The sequence below is a fragment of the Pezoporus flaviventris genome, unplaced genomic scaffold (genome assembly GCF_033815535.1).
Source record: "Pezoporus flaviventris isolate CSIRO_AGI_PZ_B2104156 unplaced genomic scaffold, CSIRO_AGI_Pfla_v1 ptg000045l, whole genome shotgun sequence".
Classification (NCBI taxonomy): Eukaryota; Metazoa; Chordata; class Aves; order Psittaciformes; family Psittacidae; genus Pezoporus; species Pezoporus flaviventris.
In genome coordinates this window covers 17,034,741-17,052,120 of record NW_026892593.1, presented here as the reverse complement: position 1 = coordinate 17,052,120, position 17,380 = coordinate 17,034,741, and the positions used below count along the sequence as shown (strand labels likewise).

Genomic DNA, 17,380 nt, shown 5'->3' with positions numbered 1-17,380 from the left:
ACATAGTCTGTTGAAAAATGCATTTAAGTTCACTCACTGGACTCAGAGTGGAATAAGGTCTAAACAGATTTCTGGGTCTGTTCAAGGTTTCTGTGGGAGAAGAGCCCACTCACACCATCTTGACTTACATTCACTTGCACCTTGCAGTCTTCTGCTTTAAAATTATTTTAATTCAATATGAATAAGCATAAAAGAATTAAGATTTGAGTGGTGAAGTGCATGTATTTCAGAATTAGAAAGTGGTTAAATTTTCATGTCTTTCTCTTTCTTCTCCCCTGCAAACTTTAGAGATTTACCTGAAACAGGACCCAAATCCAGATAATGCTGAGTACTCAGCTTTACACAGTCATTGGCTTTTATTTTGTCACTCCTCAAAGAGCCATGTCTTCTTCTCTCTCTTACTTCATGTATATTCCACCTATAGGATGCTCACAAAGAGTTGTGAAAAATAACGTAAAAAGAAAGAACCCTTCTTGCATCTCATGTTAAGAATTGACATTACCAGTTTCCCACTCTTTTAATGAAGAGCACTGTTTAATGCGATGATTGAGGACTTAAAAGTGATCTTCCAGTAAGAAAATAAAAATACTTTTTCTAAGGCTTGCTTATCAATTTAAGACTGTCTTATGATCCATATAATGCATGTATTGCATTACATGCATGATTCAGCTTCAAGAGTATACCAAAGCCAGCTGGATTTGAGTCCTTCAGAACCCTACCCTTAAAGAATTTTAAGAAGAAAACTGTCTGTTTCTTAGGCCATAAACTACAAGATGTTATTATCTTGATAACCTTAACTCCTAAGACAATCTTAAAGGCTATTTAGCATTCTTGTCAATGTTTATCAACATTTCTTACCCCCCTTCTTATGTATGCTCAGTATCATCTCAGCACATTAGCTTAAGTTAGCATTACATACGGCACATGTTCATGGTTAAGACTAGAAACTTCTCTATTTTTTGGTTTTGCTTCCACTTACATGGCAATGTCAAGATAGAAGAAATGTTGAGGGTTCCTATTAGTGTTGTTGGCTGTGGTTGATGTTACTGAATGACTTGAAGGAGTTTCTAGGATAAAAACATTTCTGTAATTTGGGTGACATGGTTTAGTGGGAGGTGTCCCTGCCCATGGCAGGGGGGTTGGAACTAGATGATCTTAATGTCCTTTCCAACCCTAACTATTCTATGATTCTATGATTCTGTGAATGGGGGTGCAGAACAGGTTAACTGAGTTGTTGTTACCTTGAGCAGTTGGTTGACAATTGGTAAATTTTATTCTGAAATTCACTTAGTAATTGTATTGAATTTCAGCAAGGTATTTTACAATGTCAGTAGAAAAGAATCTACCTGAGATACTTCATAGTACAAAAGATGATCTGGATTAAAGCTGTCATGTTAACCCTCAATCTTAGAGCAATTTAATGATACCAACCCAATATGGTACAGAGCCACAGAATTTGGAGGCAATGGAAACTGATCCGTAGCCTAAGCTTTTTCTGCAGGCATAGAACACAATGAATCAATAATTCATATCCATCAACAAATTTGTTTCATTTTATTTACAGAAAATACCTCATACTGTGTCATTTCTGCTGTATGGTGAGGATATGAATGTAGTTGTTTTATTTCTACAGTCTAAGGTTATCAATAGTTATGTACACGAATGAGTCAGACTCTAAAATGTGCATGTTCTTCTTGTTTCTTACAGTTTGAAGGAAAGCTTGTTAAAAGACTCAATGAAACCACAGTGGTTTTTTCTTCCCCACCAATACTGGAAGATCCAGAAAACTATAACATTACCACTACTATTCTAATGGATCATTATCATTTAGTTGTAAAAAATGAGAGTCACTCCTTTGCCTATGTTGCAGACCCAACCTTTGAAAACTTCACAGATGGCATCAAGAAACAAGTCAACAAACTTATTAATGCAAAGGTAAACTTGTCAAGAGATGGTGGCGGCTCATTTTGTCCTTGAAGTGTTTATAGAATTTTTCCTTCCTTTCTCGAATTCTTAACAGCTGTTTGGTACCATACCCAGAATGCTTGGTAGAGTCTCTTACCTCTGTTAGATGTTGAACATCGTCAGTTCCTCTTTCCTTCCCTCTGCCCTTCTCACAGAGAGTTCCTATCTTTTAGCAATACTTTGGGTTTCCCAAAGATGCTCCCTCCTGCTGAGCCTGGCATTTGGAAATGCCTTCTGCCATAGAGCTCCCAAGAACTGGAGAGAACATCTTTTCTCATTCCAGGAAGGAAAAGAGAGGAATTGCATAATTCCCAACCACTCTACTCTTCTGCACGCTGCAGTGCTAATCACCTCTGCTGCTAAAAATGATCCAAATGCAAAGCTGCAACTCAGGGCTTCCTGTCTTGAAGACTTTGCAATGATGACTTAGTCTTGTATTTTCTGTCTAGGGCAGTAACCTGAACAAAGCCATGACAATAGATGAGGCACAGGCTTTTGTGGGAGATGAGCCTTGCAACATAAAGACACTAACTGAAACGGACTTATATTGTGAGCCACCAGAAGTACAGCCTCAACCAAAGAAACGACAGAAGAGAGATACAATCAATAACCTTCCTGAATTCATTGTAAGTTACCTTTTCAATAGAATTTAATACCATGTGTAAGTGACACCGATACAGTACAGTGCTTTTTAACTGAAGCAATTTGTTCTTTAAAGTAGTTGTAGTACTGTGAAGAAACTCCTTGCAGTTCTTTCTTCCTCCAGCTTCTGCCTGCTGTCTAGAAGACATCACATGTAAAGAGCAGTCCCAAGCTGCCAAATGCCTTCAACCTTCATTACATAGGAATTGTAGCAAGACAGACTGGGGATTTTTCTTCCTCTGCTAGGCAAAACAAAATCAGTTCATGGAATAAAGTGCTAGTGACCTAAATTCAGCATAAAATATTCAGAAATGTTCCCTTTGTTTGGCAGTTTGTGCTAGAAATTCATTTGTGAGAATTCCTAAGAAATTAGACTGCAACTGAAAAGTGAACCACTGCCTCTATACACTTCTTGAGACAAATGTCTGTGCTTACCTACTTAGGTGAAATTTGGACTCCGGGAATGGATCCTCGGAAGGGTGGAATACGATACACGTGTGAGTGACATCCCACTGAATCTTATTTTGCCACTGGTACTTATTCCAATGATAGCAATCATCATCATTTCTATCATCTGTTACAGGTAAGTTCCTTTAATTAGGTGGGTTTGCTGTCCTAAAGTTTTCAAGGTATTACCTAACTGTTTTCAGCTCAGTCTGCAGAAATTATCTTCTTCTTATGAGCTGCAAGGTTAAGAAAGTCAGTTACAGCTGGAAATATGTATGTACAGCTGGAACACCAATTTATTCCTCTCACGCACACCAAATTCCTTGGTGTCAGTCAGCTCAGTCCATCCTTTGTACATAAGCACAACAATTGGTCCCAGGCTTGCCAAGCGCACAATTTCAGGATGAGTTGTGCACATACATGGCAGCTAAAGTGCCTCTTGTGAAGGAGATAACTTATTCTTTATACATATCCATCACTGTTTATGCTGCTTCAGTCAGCACAGTAGGTCTGAGCTGGATGGATTTGGATTTGGCTAAGGGGTCATTTAGGCCTATCCAGTGGAGATAAGTGTTACCGACAAACAAATTTCATGATTAATGGTGAAGTTCATGCTTCACTAAGGGCCAGAACAATGTCTGTATTTCACTTAATACCTACCTATCCCAATTTTAAAGTTAGTAAGGAGGGCCTCATACTGTCTCTCAGGAGGGTGTGGATTTCACTCTTACGGTGCATATCAATATAGCTGAAGCAATGCTGAAGTATGTGCTGTACAGCATTGATGTTCTTGTGGACCTCATGCAAACTTCTCACTTCAGCTCCAGACCCAGGAGTACCTGGGTGGCTCAGAGCCAGTGCAGGATATGTTGCAAGCAGTCTTTGCTCAGTACATACAAATTAAGTTTCTGTACTTAATATGTGATTGAAAGCATTTGTAGCTACAGCTTATTGGATATTAAATTGCTGGCCCAAGTGCTTTGAAGCAGCAGGCCCTTGATGGTGCCAGGTTGGTTTGCACAGAATGAAGACTTGGTCCGCTGTTCCTGTTGTCCTCCTCCATTCTCTTTCTGCGGCCAGTGTTTAAAAAGAAATCAAAACCAGGAAAATGTCCCCCACTCAGAGCTGTTGCAAATTACTTACTTTTGCAGTTTATAACTTTAAAAATCTTACCTCTATTCCATAAAGACGCAAGAGCCAACAAGCAGAACGAGAGTATGAAAAGATCAAATCACAACTTGAAGGCCTGGAGGAGAGCGTGAGAGATCGGTGCAAGAAGGAATTCACAGGTATGACAGATATTTGCTCTCCTGTGGTCCTCTTGAGCAATCAGAAGATTGGAGCAATGGTGCTACCTTGCAAAAGCTGTCCTCCAGGAACAAATAATTAGCAGATCTTAGTAGTCTTGATTACTGACATTGACATACAGGAGATATTTTGCAATTATATATGAAAGCTGTAAATAAAATAGGGAGCTAAAGTTATTAAAGGAAATGGTCTATAGGAAGCACAGAGTTAGCAACTGGGAAATAGAAACTAGTTCATATAGGTGATACTGAGAGCCATTAATGTGAGTGGTGATTGATATGGAGGTAAGGATGTTTTATGGTAACTAACCATGTACTTAGTAGTTAGTACAATTGCTGTATGCAACCTGGTCTAGTGGCAGGTGTTGGAGCTAGATGATCTTTAAAGTCCCTTCCAACCTTAACTATTCTATGATTCTATGATTAAAAACTGTTTCCAGAGGTGCAAAATTTATTTGCAGCAATCAGTATACAAAGGGCTAATTTGGGAAGCTTGCAGGAAACAAATAGCATTTCACTCTGTTTATCGTGGGAAAACCTTAAGCTTGATTTCAGGAGCTAACTAATTGTTCTGTGTAAATGTAGAGGCATCATCCCAGGGAAGGCAGCAGGAGGTATGAAGACTCAGCATTTCTACACACTGAACTACTCATTGCAATGCTTAAATTGGGCATCTGAGTGCAAACATTGCAAATATTGGCCTAAATATTAGCAGGAAATGTCACTTCATTATCTGAATTACACTTGCCGTTAGGTCATGTTGAAAAAATCTCTACTAAAAAAAAAACCCACACATTTTATTTCTAAAGAGAAATAGATTATTTCATATTGGCAGTGGCTAAAAAGCAGGACTGAATTAAACAACAATTTCAGGTTAGAGTTTGAAACTGATTTAGAAGCTCAGGGTATCTCAAAGATTTCAGCCATGCTGGAAGCCTCTCCCAGACTTGTTTTTCTGGCATTTCTGGGACAGGATGTTCTTTTCTTGTATCAGTTTGCTTTCTCTGGAAAACCAGCTCCTTCCAGGTTCTGGACCCAAAACAGAAGCAAATGTTTGAATCGAGAACTATTCCCAAACAGCCTTCATTTCAAACTGCATTTTGAACTGTGAGAGGGCTGATCAAGGTTAACAGCCCTCCCTCTCACCACCTCTCCATGGAACTTCACACATGTTTCTGAAAGTGGAAGGTGACTTTCTCTTGCTGACACTCCTAGTACAGAGCTAGACTCCTGCTGCATGTTGAGTTGAAAGTTTCCTCTCTGCTCCACCAAACACAGACACTGAAGAAGTAGAAAGCACATCCAAGGGGCATTCCAGTTCATAAACACTGAATTCAAAACAAGTTCTAGATCCATACTGTGAAACTGTAATATCAACAGCAAGAAGTGCAGTGTAAAACTCAGGGGACCAAAGATAGCCAAGGAAAGGAGCATCAGAGAGGAAGTACAAATACCACAAAGCTGGAAACCACAGGATGCTTTCTCCCTCAGCTTTGCTGAATGCTGTAAAACAAAGAGGTAAATGAATGAATAAAAGCAACAAAATTGCAGAGACAATAGGTCACTGTATTAATTAACATGGTATTTTAGTCAATCAGCAATATTGCGTATTTGGAAAGCCTTCAGCTAGAATAGCTGCTCCAATGGATGATTGCCTAATTCTTGTCCCTTTTAAGGACTTTGGAGCTTTTGAGTCCCACAGAAAGGTTTCCATCAGTTTCAATGAATCATTTAACCTTCTTCCTTCCTGCCATCCCCTTCCTTCCAATTAAATTAGCATGCTTTACACTTTAAAACTTTCTTTCCTTGATTGCAATGTGTCTTTTAAAAGAACTGTCATTATTACCTAGACTCAGAGGGGATAGAATGTGCATTGAAAAAAAAAGCCAAGCAAACCCATATTGCAGTATTGTGATGGGGTTTTTTGGCTCTGCCCTACAACCCCATATTCGTATATATGAACTCACCCAGATATCCATTAAGGAAGCAACAAGGAAACCGTCTGTGCGAAAGGCATTTATCCTCATGTCACCACAGGATTAGCTATGGTCATAGTTAACGGGATAGTTGGCAAAAACAGCAAGAGAAAATGTGAGATGAAATAGAGGTTTTGGTGTTGAATAGCGATAAAAGGTACCCAAAGAGATTGTGTTGCCTAAAAAAGCTTCAGGCTTTTTTTAAATGAACCTTTAAAATGTATTGCATATTCCAGACTTAATGATAGAGATGGAGGATCAGACAAATGATATCAATGAAGCTGGAATTCCAGTACTGGACTACAAAACCTACACAGACAGAGTCTTCTTCTTGCCCTCCAAAGATGGAGAGAAAGACGTGATGATTACGGGGAAGCTGGATATTCCCGAGGCCAGGCGGCAGACTGTGGAGCAGGCTTTGAATCAGTTCTCCAACCTCCTCAATAGCAAATCATTTCTCATTAATGTGAGTACTGAAGGAGATTTGCTTCGTAACCACTGCAGATTTGTGTCATCACAGACAGAGCTTCCTGGTGGGGCAGAGAGACAAAATCATATTTCTCTGCCAGGTCATGTAGTATGGAATTAGTCAACATTGCAGTGGCTGTAGGAAAACAGATATTACCCAATCTGGCATAAGAACTGCTGTTATAAGTTTGTTTTAGCCTTTTTAAAAAATGTGATCAGAGAATGCTGATTTCACCATGGTTCATCACGGGAGTCACGTATGGGCAGCCATCTGCTGGGTCTCTGTCCCCAAGAGGCAGAGTCTCCTCAAGTGGCTTATTCATCCAGATTGATGAGTGCTCACAGCAGCTCTGAAGAGATTTCTAATTGCTCACTTTCAAAAACTGAGCTTGATTGTCAGACACCTAAATATAGATTTAGGCTTCTAAGTTTTTATCATTTTTTAAATGAGGCTCCAATGCTGAACTAGTTAATGGTAGCATTACAGTTTATGGCAGATGAGAGCGTGTTCCCAGGTGTACTTATATTACTGTCTTTGTAATTTGATGTGAAAGGACTGGGACTTAGTGGGAAAGGGGAGCTGATTTTGTCTTCTAAAAATTGTCACAGAACACCTTTTTTCATTTAATTAAAGCATCCTTTTTAGATAAGGCTTCAGTTAAAGCATGTACCCTGGGTTAGTCCACTACACTGTGTGTGTATCTAAAAACAAATTATAGGCAATATTACCTTATAAGTATTTTTTATCAAACTTCTGAAAACTTTTTCAAGTGCAGAGAAGTGCTGAGGTTCTTCAGAAACCTGTCATCTGTACTTAACTGTACATTTGTTTTCTGTTCCAGTTTATTCACACGCTGGAAAACCAAAGGGAGTTCTCTGCTCGAGCTAAAGTGTATTTTGCATCTTTACTGACAGTTGCTTTACATGGAAAACTAGAATACTATACTGACATCATGAGGACGCTGTTCTTAGAACTGATGGAGCAGTATGTTGTGGCCAAAAACCCAAAGCTAATGCTAAGAAGGTTTGAATGATTGTCATATTTTCTGTAGCTCTCTGGTTTTCTGTTAATGTATTTCTTTTGCAATGTGACTGTATTAAAATGTCAACTATCCATAAAAGTCAGAAATAGCCTGGCCCAAGCATGTTAGGAAGACAAGCTCACCAGGAATAGCCATGGAAAGCACACCCAGGACTGCTGGCAACAGATTTCCATATTCAAATACTGTAGTGTAGAATCTGCATCAAAACTACTGAAAGATGTACCTTCCTTACAACACAATACCAAACATTTCATTTACTTTTTAGTCTAATTTGGTTCCAAATGATCTAGCATTTATACCACACATCATCTCCGTAATGAGCACACATAACCCGCTTTCACTGTGCATTCAGTGAGGGCTTGCTTAACCCTGTTGTTATCCCAAGTAAATTACAAAAGACCTTGTTCTGCCTATGTTGTACCTTTGTAATCTGAAGGTAATTTCCCAGTAACTGCACAACTGGGTTAATTTTTTAGCTCTTAAAGCATAGACCAAATTTAAGATTTTGCATAAAGAATGTATTTCAGTAATGAGCTGAAGGTAGCCAGGAATTATGAGCAATACAAAGCACTTATCCTAAAGCTCTCAAGACTCTATAGGGAAATCAGCGCATTAGGAGAGTGCATGCAGTTAAGCATGAAAAAATATTGTATCTCAAGCAAGCAATGTTTTTCGTTAATACTGTGTCATTAATGACCCTCACTGTGCGCGGGGTTGGTTTTGTTTTTCAGATCTGAAACGGTTGTTGAGAGAATGTTGTCTAACTGGATGTCTATTTGTTTATACCAGTACCTCAAGGTAAGAGCTGAAGTCTGTTGCCTGTGGGGTTTTTCATTAATACTACTTCAACATGCTGCACTGGGTTTATCTTTTGGGTTTGCTTTATTTCACTTCCTTTTCTTTAAACAGGATAATGCCGGAGAGCCTCTTTATAAATTGTTCAAGGCTATCAAACACCAGGTAGAAAAAGGCCCAGTGGATGCTGTACTAAAGAAAGCCAAGTATACACTGAATGACACAGGCTTACTGGGAGATGATGTAGAGTACACGCTGTTGGTAAGCTGAGCATGATTAATATATTAGAAGCTCTGTTTTTTCTTTTAAGTCCTGTAGTGTTAAGTCTGTACATACTTTTCTATACTGCTGTGATCTGCATAGGAATTCTGGTCATGGGCGGGACTGTTGACAGTTTGGCCAAAGCAAGACTCCAAACAGGAAAATAGAATTTTAAAGCATCTTCCAAGTATTAAATCCAAGTCCTGCCACTATGGAATGCATTTCTGTAAATCCCTTCCATAATTTTCAGTCTGTCTGAACAGTGGTTGGGGTGTTTGGCTCCCTCCCTTTTCCCATCTAAATTAACTGGCAATTGATTTTTGCAGAATTCTTGCGCTAATGTTACTCTTGAACTTCAGGTTGTCTTTCTCCCTTGTGATTGCTGCTTGTCAGCATATCATTTTAGAGTCATTTTAGTGGTATACCAGGAGGAGCTCCTTTACAGTCCTGTGAGATGGCTCTGCAATCTCCAAAACCCTTTATGAACCTATTTCTGCACTTGTTCCTGTGTGAGTCAAACTCTCCTGAACATGGGCAGCCCAGCTGGCATTGAAAGGGGCGTATTTCCACCTAAGGAAATAATCCCTACAGTGATGAGGGGAAGCTGCCTCTACAGGCACTTCTAGAGACCTGTATTAGATGCTTCAAGTGCGATGAAGTGGAATCCCCTGAATCTGATCAGCAGTGCCATGGTTCAGTTCTCTTATTACAGATTCTGCTTTGACTTCATTCTGTTCACTGCCACAAACTTCCACCACTTTTCCAACCAGATGCCAGCAGTTGAATTCACTGTCTTTAAAAAACTGGAGCAGCGCACTCTTTGAGGAGCTTAAATGCTAGTTTTACTCTTTCTGACAGTCTTGCTGGCTTTCTTCAGGACAAAGTGTAGTGAATGTCAAAGATGCACAGACTGTCCTTCAAAGAGCAACACAGGAGGTTTTTTTCCCTCTCTGATTTCACTTTTATTGACATGTTAGGAGCCATTTGTGGTTGTCTCCAACTGAGAAAGATGCAGTGACCTATCTGCGGTGTGGAAAGAGAAACTTAATAAAAAGCTCTGTTAAGTCCTGACTGAAAATCCCCACCAGTTTGTGTATTCTGAAGGGATGCTGGTGGGAGGGCTGATGTGAAGAGACTCACATAATCACTAGACTGTGACCTCAACTGCCTGAAGGAAACGGGTGTGCTGGGCAAGAAGAAATATTTTAGGTTCAATTGATATTTTGGGGATTAGTTGAGTTGCCATCTTCTTATCTGAGCTGAAAGTGCCACACACAGAAACCACACTGACTGGCAATGCTGGTTATATTTTCTCTTGTGTATGGAGAACAAAATTTACTTGCATTGTACATCTTATAAGACTTAATGGCAATAATTCTTTACTCAGTTGCCTCTTTTCACAAAAAAAAGCCAACGCCTGCAATTAAGCTAAATGAATGCAGTGTGAAAGCAGAAAATTTGTGTATGCAGTCAGATGTGGGCACAACAAGCATAGTAGCTAAATATTAAACATTATAACATTGTAAAGTAGCAGCATTTGGTCCAGATCTCCTGTCAAACAGAGATTTGATATGTGCGCGTGCATGGAAGAGGATGGGATATACGTCTATTTATAAGTATGATGAAAGATTATGAAAGGGGTTACTATTGCTATAAATTATTGGGCTCTTTTGCATGATGATGACGTTGTGGTACCTGTGAACAGTTAGGGAGTATTTGTACACCAAGATAGGTTAAAGCATGAATTAATTAGTTCACTTCTGCCTGAAAGTGAGACACGGTGGGAAAGTATGGTATAGAGAGCAGTTGTCTGCTCTCTAATTGTTCTTATTTAAAAGATGAATCTGTTTTGCATCACTGGTTACACTGACATGCTGCATACTGAACCAGCAACAAAATCATGTCTAATTACCATAACGCTAATAGGAAAAGGAAGGTGAAATCTCATGATTAGTTTGAGAGGTCTGTCAAGGGACAGTGCAATCATGTTTAATTTGATTGCCGTATGGTGTAGCCTTTCTTCGCTGTTTAAAAATACCAGCCATGCAAGTGTATTTCTGAGGTTTGGAAAGATAAACTAAGGCGTTATGGTTGGCAGGACCATGCGTATCTGAGAGCTGCAATGCTTCAGATGTGCCTAGCCTCCAAAGCTACCTGACTGGCAAAAGATCCATGAGAACTCTGAGATGTTGTACTGATTCAGCTAGTGAAAAAAAAGAGGCTTTTCATAACATCTATTTGGGTTGGGTTTTCTGGGGCTTTTTCCCCCCCCTTCTATAAGGTTTCTTGGCCATTGTTTTCTCACTTGCTTTTGTCTGTATTAAACCTGACACCTTTAAAGCAAAGCAACTTTTTTAAAAATCCCTTTAGATTTAGCAAATTACAGCCTTTCAAGAAATTCTTTTTAACATTAAAAAAAGCTATGTCAATACTATCAGCAATATTTTAGAACTAATATAAACTACTTAGGTATATTTCCTAGAGCTATTATTGTGGCAACAGTAAGCAGGAAATAAAGTCATCCAAGACACCAAAGATGGTATAAATGGCATTTATATGTGCTTATATATATTTATATGTGTGCATATATGCGTTATTTATATATATCTCATGAACAGCTGGTCACAGGAGGTAAAGTTATGGGAGGTAAACAAATCACTGATCATCGATTGAGCCATGTTAAATCACCGTATGTATAGACCTAGTCTGCTTGACTTGAGAAGTAAAGCTGCTCCATGAAGACGGTGTAAAGGAACACAAAAACATACAATATTTAGGCGTTCAGCAAAGTGCAGCTCAAATGATTATTTGGAACTTGTTATATTTGGGCACTGTATTATTTGTGCTTTTCTGTGCTTCAGGTTATCAGGTTGTATGAGATGCATGTAATTAGTGATCCAGCTGTTTTGTTTTTGTGTGTCCCTCTTTAAAAAATTTCAATAGCACAATAATAATAGCATATTATTATTATATGAGTAAATCTATTCTGTATCTTTTCTATTTTGTCATAGTGGGCGGAATTAGCTGGAATTTATGATAGCTGGTTGGCTGCATAACAGCAAAGGATCCATATTCCCATTGCAAATATGTGCTGCTGTGCTATAATCATTGCACAATGAATTTTAAATATTGTTTATATTTAAATCACCCAGAAAAATAGATTCAGAGGTAATCCAGTGCTGATTTGCCATTATCATCATGCCATTATCATCATCTTTTTGTTTTTCAGACAGTAAATGTATATGTACAAGATGGAGGAACTGATTCCATACCTGTGAAAGTGCTGAACTGTGATACTATATCACAAGTAAAGGAAAAGATAATAGACCAAGTCTATCGAAATCTGCCATGTTCTCAGTGGCCAAAAGCTGAGAGTGTAGTTCTTGGTAGGTAATACTATGTTGAGCAGGTGAAACATGTTGTGAGATTTTGTATTTTTCACAGAAATGTATATAAAAGCATTTTTTTGTTTAAAGAAAAAAAAAGTTGAATGCATGTTCAGCTGGATGCTAAAATGCAATATTTTGAATCAATCTTAATAGGCATTAAAAATTCATGCTTTCTAACAGAGTTCTTTTTCCTGACTCTTAAAGTTTTGGTATACTGTCATTAGCGTGCAAAGAGCCTGTTAATGACTGTTAGCACAAATGTATTCATGTCTGACAGAGTATCTCAGGTACTAATTAATGTGATAATGACAGCATGAACAATTAACTGATGGAAAAGTAATGATGCCATTTCAGAAACTGGTAGTGATTTTGACTTGCCTTTATGATGGTTATTCAAAGGTATTATAACTTACAGGAGCTACACTTTCAGGGGCTGATGAGCCACCCAGCCTCTGAACATCATCCTCCTTGAAGGCTTTCAAAATTGCTCTTTTCTTGAGAAAAAAAAAAAAAATTACATAACTTAAAAGGTTTAATAATCTCATAAGAAATGCTCCAATTAAAAGTTTAGCACTATCCTTATTACTCCCTTAATCTAAAAGTAGAAGATGCAATTCTTGCATAGTTAGGATTACTTTATGCAAACTTCTGTAATAAAGACCAAACTAGTAAGCAATAAAAACCACACCTCACGGTATGTGCCAAATTACTTATTTTAATCTTCTACAATGCATCAGTGGGTCACTAAACTGAAACATTCTTGGTGTAGTTATTTTTGCATATGGTTAAAACTGTTTTTTTTTCTCATTTTAATTACCCCTTAGAGTGGCGTCCAGGTTCTACTGCACAGATCCTCTCAGACTTGGATTTAACATCCCAAAGAGATGGCAGATGGAAACGTATCAACACACTAATGCATTATAATGTAAGGAGGTGTTTCAGAGCGATTGTTCACATCTGTTAACTGTTCTCTAGTAATAAAAAAAAACCCTCTATTTGTTTTTGGAGCAGCTTCTGTGCTGCGTAAAGAATCAAAAACAACAAAAATGCCCTAGCTCTAGGTCTAGGCAGTAAAAGCTTGGGAGCATGAAAGGCTAGGTCTACACATATTGCCTAAACATCTTACCAAAAATGCATCACCTAAATGCCAGCACTTTGGTTTCCTCATCATGGCAGTCCCAAATCCAAATTCCCCTTTGACCAGTCAAAAGCTCCTTTTGCTAGGTCTTGTATTCATCTCTTCTCTACCACTTCCTACCCCTGGGAATTGTCTTTTGTCCTTGCTCTGCTGCTAAATAGATTTTGAGTTCGTCTGATTTGCTCAACAGCCCAGTCAGGAGAGCAGATATTGATGGTTTTGTACTGTCTGGTTTAGGTTTCATACTGTGCACCCTACCAAGCATTTGCAATCCACTTATCTTCCCTTTGTATGCTATATATTGCTTTCTAACAACAGATACCTGGATAAGGACACATTGAAGTAAGTTAGCTTTCCCTCAGAAAACAGACAGGTCTGATTGTCTATGATAAACTCCATCTTTGTACAAAGGGCACCCACACTGGATTGGGAACCACTTAAGTCTTGGAGATGCTTCTAGCATTTTCAGTAATCTCACAGGTGTTGATGGGATCTCTTATTAAAGAAGGGGGAGTGAGTTTGTTCTGAGTTGTAGACCTGGTTGCCCAAGTAGCCTCTGAAAGGCAGCATTAATCATAGGTCTAGATTCCCTGCAAAAGATTACAGAAACCATAGTTAGATTTCAAGAAAGAGGTTCAGTAGTGCACACATGGAATAACATCCCTGTGTTTGTATTTTCAAAGGTCCGAGATGGTGCCACGCTCATTTTGTCAAAAATGGGAATTTCCCAACAGCCAGAGGATAATCAGCAAGATGTTCCAGGGGAAAGTAAGTATCTTGTGGCTTCCCTACCTCCCAAAATGACTAGAAGTCAAAACCCACACAGAGAGAGTGACACTGCTGTCCTGATCTCATTTATCGAGCACATCTGTGGAGGTAGATATTCCCCACCAGACTGACTATATGGAGCTTATTTGTTGTGTGCTACCCACTGTACACTTGCAATTGTTTTCTTTGTCCTCATTATAACAGCTTTAAATAATGGGGCCTTAATCATAATTGCTGTGAGTCCATTCCCCAACTTACTAGCAAATGTTCATAGCAAATATTTCCTTGCATATTTTGTTTCTTAATCCCTCTACAATCTATAGTCAAACCGTATATTTCATCTTTCTAAAGCTTTATCTCTTTTGTCCTTTCTTCTTTCTGTACCTACCTTCCTCTCCAAATTTCTTCCACTTCTTACTAGACTAAGAATTGAATGAAGTGTTCTAGGTCAACCACGGTAGAGACCAGCTCCCCTCTTTGTGACATAAGGAATATGATATCATTTTTCATTGTATTTCTCACAGCTTTGCTGCCTTTCAAGCTCATCTCTGTACGTTCGTATTTTATGTCTCCTTCTCTATGAGTGGTATTTCATCAGCTATGCTAGCTTGGTTTTTCCAGGGTTTGTTGGTTGACTTGATTCATTATATATGTTACCTCTTTAGATGCAGTGTTTTCCACAATTCCTTTGTTCTTTTTGAGGTTTGCAGTCCACTGTAAGTTAGTATCAGGAACTGCCTTATGTTCCCTCTCTTTCACATCACTAATGCAGCTCTCGCATAATTCTTGTATTGCTGTCTGCTACAGTATGCTGGACTTCCCAGTACAGAAGACAACTTCTTAGCTTGAAACCCATCTTTCAAAGCTTTTACTTCCACATGTTAGTGTTTTGCCTAGACAAATATCCTGTATCTCAGAACCTCTTGAGACATAATATCCATTACAGCCTAAAATGCACTCAGATTTTTATGGAAATATTTACTTGTAAATTTATAGTCTTTGTCACATGTGTTTCCTTTACTTTTCAAATGTTAAGTTTCTCAAAGGTATTTTTATCCTTATAATCTGTTATTTTACAAGAGGTGGAAGTTAGATTTATGGAACAATAATTGTTGAGATCATTCTTCCTTCTGTTAACTCATTTAATATGCTCTTCTGTCTAGCACTGATTCCAAAAGCCATTGCTTCACCTAATAGTTTAATTTTTTTCAACAGATTTACTGATCTTAGATTAAATAGGTTTCAAGGGTTGGGCATTCAAAGGTTGAACATAATATGCCAGAAATTCACATTTTTCAGGAAGATGGGGCTCAGCTGATAGCTCTGACCTATATCATTGTTTAACAAAAATATGCAGACTTCCATTTCATGACCAGCAGGTCAAGGGAGGTGATTCTCCCCCTCTACTCTGATATGAGACCCCACCTGGAGTACTGCATCCAGCTCTGGGACCCCCAGCACAAGAGGGATGTGGACCTGCTTGAGTGAATTCAGAGGAGGGCCATGAAGATGATCAGAGGGCTGGAGCACCTCTCCTGTGAAGACAAACTGAGAGAGCTGGGCGGCTGCTATCCTCTCACCCCTTACTGCAAGTGCCTGCCACAGTTGGCCAAGTGGTAACTACTCTGTCAGAGCACTTGCCAACCCAGCATGTTAATTTACAAAGCCATCCAACTTAATATAGAGGGCAGTGAAGTGCAGCCATGCAAGGAGCTGATTCCTAGTCCTTGTTCAATTTGCTTGCACTTATTGCTGAGACAGCTCTGAGGTGGTAGTTGCCTCCACCCTGAACAAATGGACCATAAATGGAGCCCGGTGGTGTGCTTAGCTTGCTTTGCTTTGTTAGCACACAGTGGTGTTCAGTCTCTCATTCTGGAACCCAGTCTTCATCTTCCCCACCTCTCAACCCTTGTGGCAGGCAGTAGAGGACCAGACCATGTAGTTTTCTTTATTTTTGTTGGATTTTCTTTTTCTTTCCTTCTTATCTATGATTGTATCTTTAGCTATGATTCAGTACGAGGAAGCTCTTTGAACATATATGATCTCTACTCCATGATGAACTCCTTAGTTACATATGTACCATACTAAATGGTAAAGGAAAAGCAGGTTTCTGGTGACAATGCTGTCACATGAGGCTCTTGTACATGAGAGAAAAATCTGCAGAGAATTGAGATCCCAAAGTATGGAGTGAAGACAACTTCCACCATGTTTTTCTCCATTCTCGTGCACCATGGTAGTGTACAAATTTGGGAATACAGTGGTTTGTGCCCATTTTCTTTAGCACCAAAGGATCCTCAGAGCTATCTGGTGCCAAGTTGTTCTTTTGAAAGCTATGAAATGTTACAAAGCTAATGCAAAGCAAGAGCTTGCTATGACAGTGATTGTGAGATGCTATGTGTATAAAAGGGAGAGGAGAGGATCTGTGGGTTCCCCTCCCACACACACACATTTATATGACACAGGGATTTACAGGGTTGGAATAAACAGAAATCCTGTCCTAGCTCTATGAATGAGGCTCGTGATGAAGTGGTTTTCCTTTTAATTCAGTCTTTTATTAACTTGCACCTTTTGCATTGAGAAGTGTCAGCTAAAGCCATTGACTGTCTGCCAAAGTACTAGGCTTTGCATGGAGTGAAAATGTAAAACCATGTTCAGAGATGTTGCTCTAAAACCTGGCATTGCTTCCATGCTGCTTTTGATTCCAAGCTTCTAACAGGAAGAAGCTGGAGGTTGTGATAAATCATATGCGGCATCTTTTATCTGTGGAGATAATAAATGCAATTACTAATTTGTAACAAGATGGAGAATGATTTCAACGATTTCAGGCTAGTATTTCTGTACTGAACTATAAGCCAAGACAACACACTCTGTTATTCTGGGCTTTTCCTCTGTTGGTGGGGTTGTTTTTCCTTCCTAAATTTTGAATAAAAATAGAGAGAGGGTTGCAGATCAGAAATACTGATCAGCAGATCCAGGTAGGGCAGCCCTTCTTTCACCTCCATGGAGCAGGATATTCACAGAGGGGGAGGAGGCTAGAAGGAAGCTATTTTCCTGCAGGCTACACAAGGGGAAAGGGGCTGTGTTTCCTGTCACCATCTCGCTTGCCTCCGTCATGTTCATATCGTGGTTCATGCCACTGTAACTTATCAGCACAGTCAATATTTGGCATTAATGCACACAC

General features: G+C 39.1%; 1 protein-coding gene across 4 annotated transcripts in view; it reads left to right on the top strand.

The window, feature by feature from the left end:
* The window catches only part of PLXNB2 (plexin B2), a 114,618-nt gene that overhangs the window by 84,444 nt on the left and 12,794 nt on the right, over positions 1-17,380 (top strand). For all 4 annotated transcript variants that reach the window (XM_061467542.1, XM_061467544.1, XM_061467541.1 and 1 more), the window contains exons 19-29: positions 1,708-1,935; positions 2,415-2,591; positions 3,051-3,190; positions 4,243-4,343; positions 6,574-6,803; positions 7,648-7,829; positions 8,580-8,646; positions 8,758-8,904; positions 12,134-12,290; positions 13,118-13,218; positions 14,115-14,199. In XM_061467542.1, coding sequence (XP_061323526.1) covers positions 1,708-1,935; positions 2,415-2,591; positions 3,051-3,190; positions 4,243-4,343; positions 6,574-6,803; positions 7,648-7,829; positions 8,580-8,646; positions 8,758-8,904; positions 12,134-12,290; positions 13,118-13,218; positions 14,115-14,199 — 1,615 coding nt within the window. The remainder of the gene's footprint in view (positions 1-1,707; positions 1,936-2,414; positions 2,592-3,050; positions 3,191-4,242; positions 4,344-6,573; positions 6,804-7,647; positions 7,830-8,579; positions 8,647-8,757; positions 8,905-12,133; positions 12,291-13,117; positions 13,219-14,114; positions 14,200-17,380) is intronic.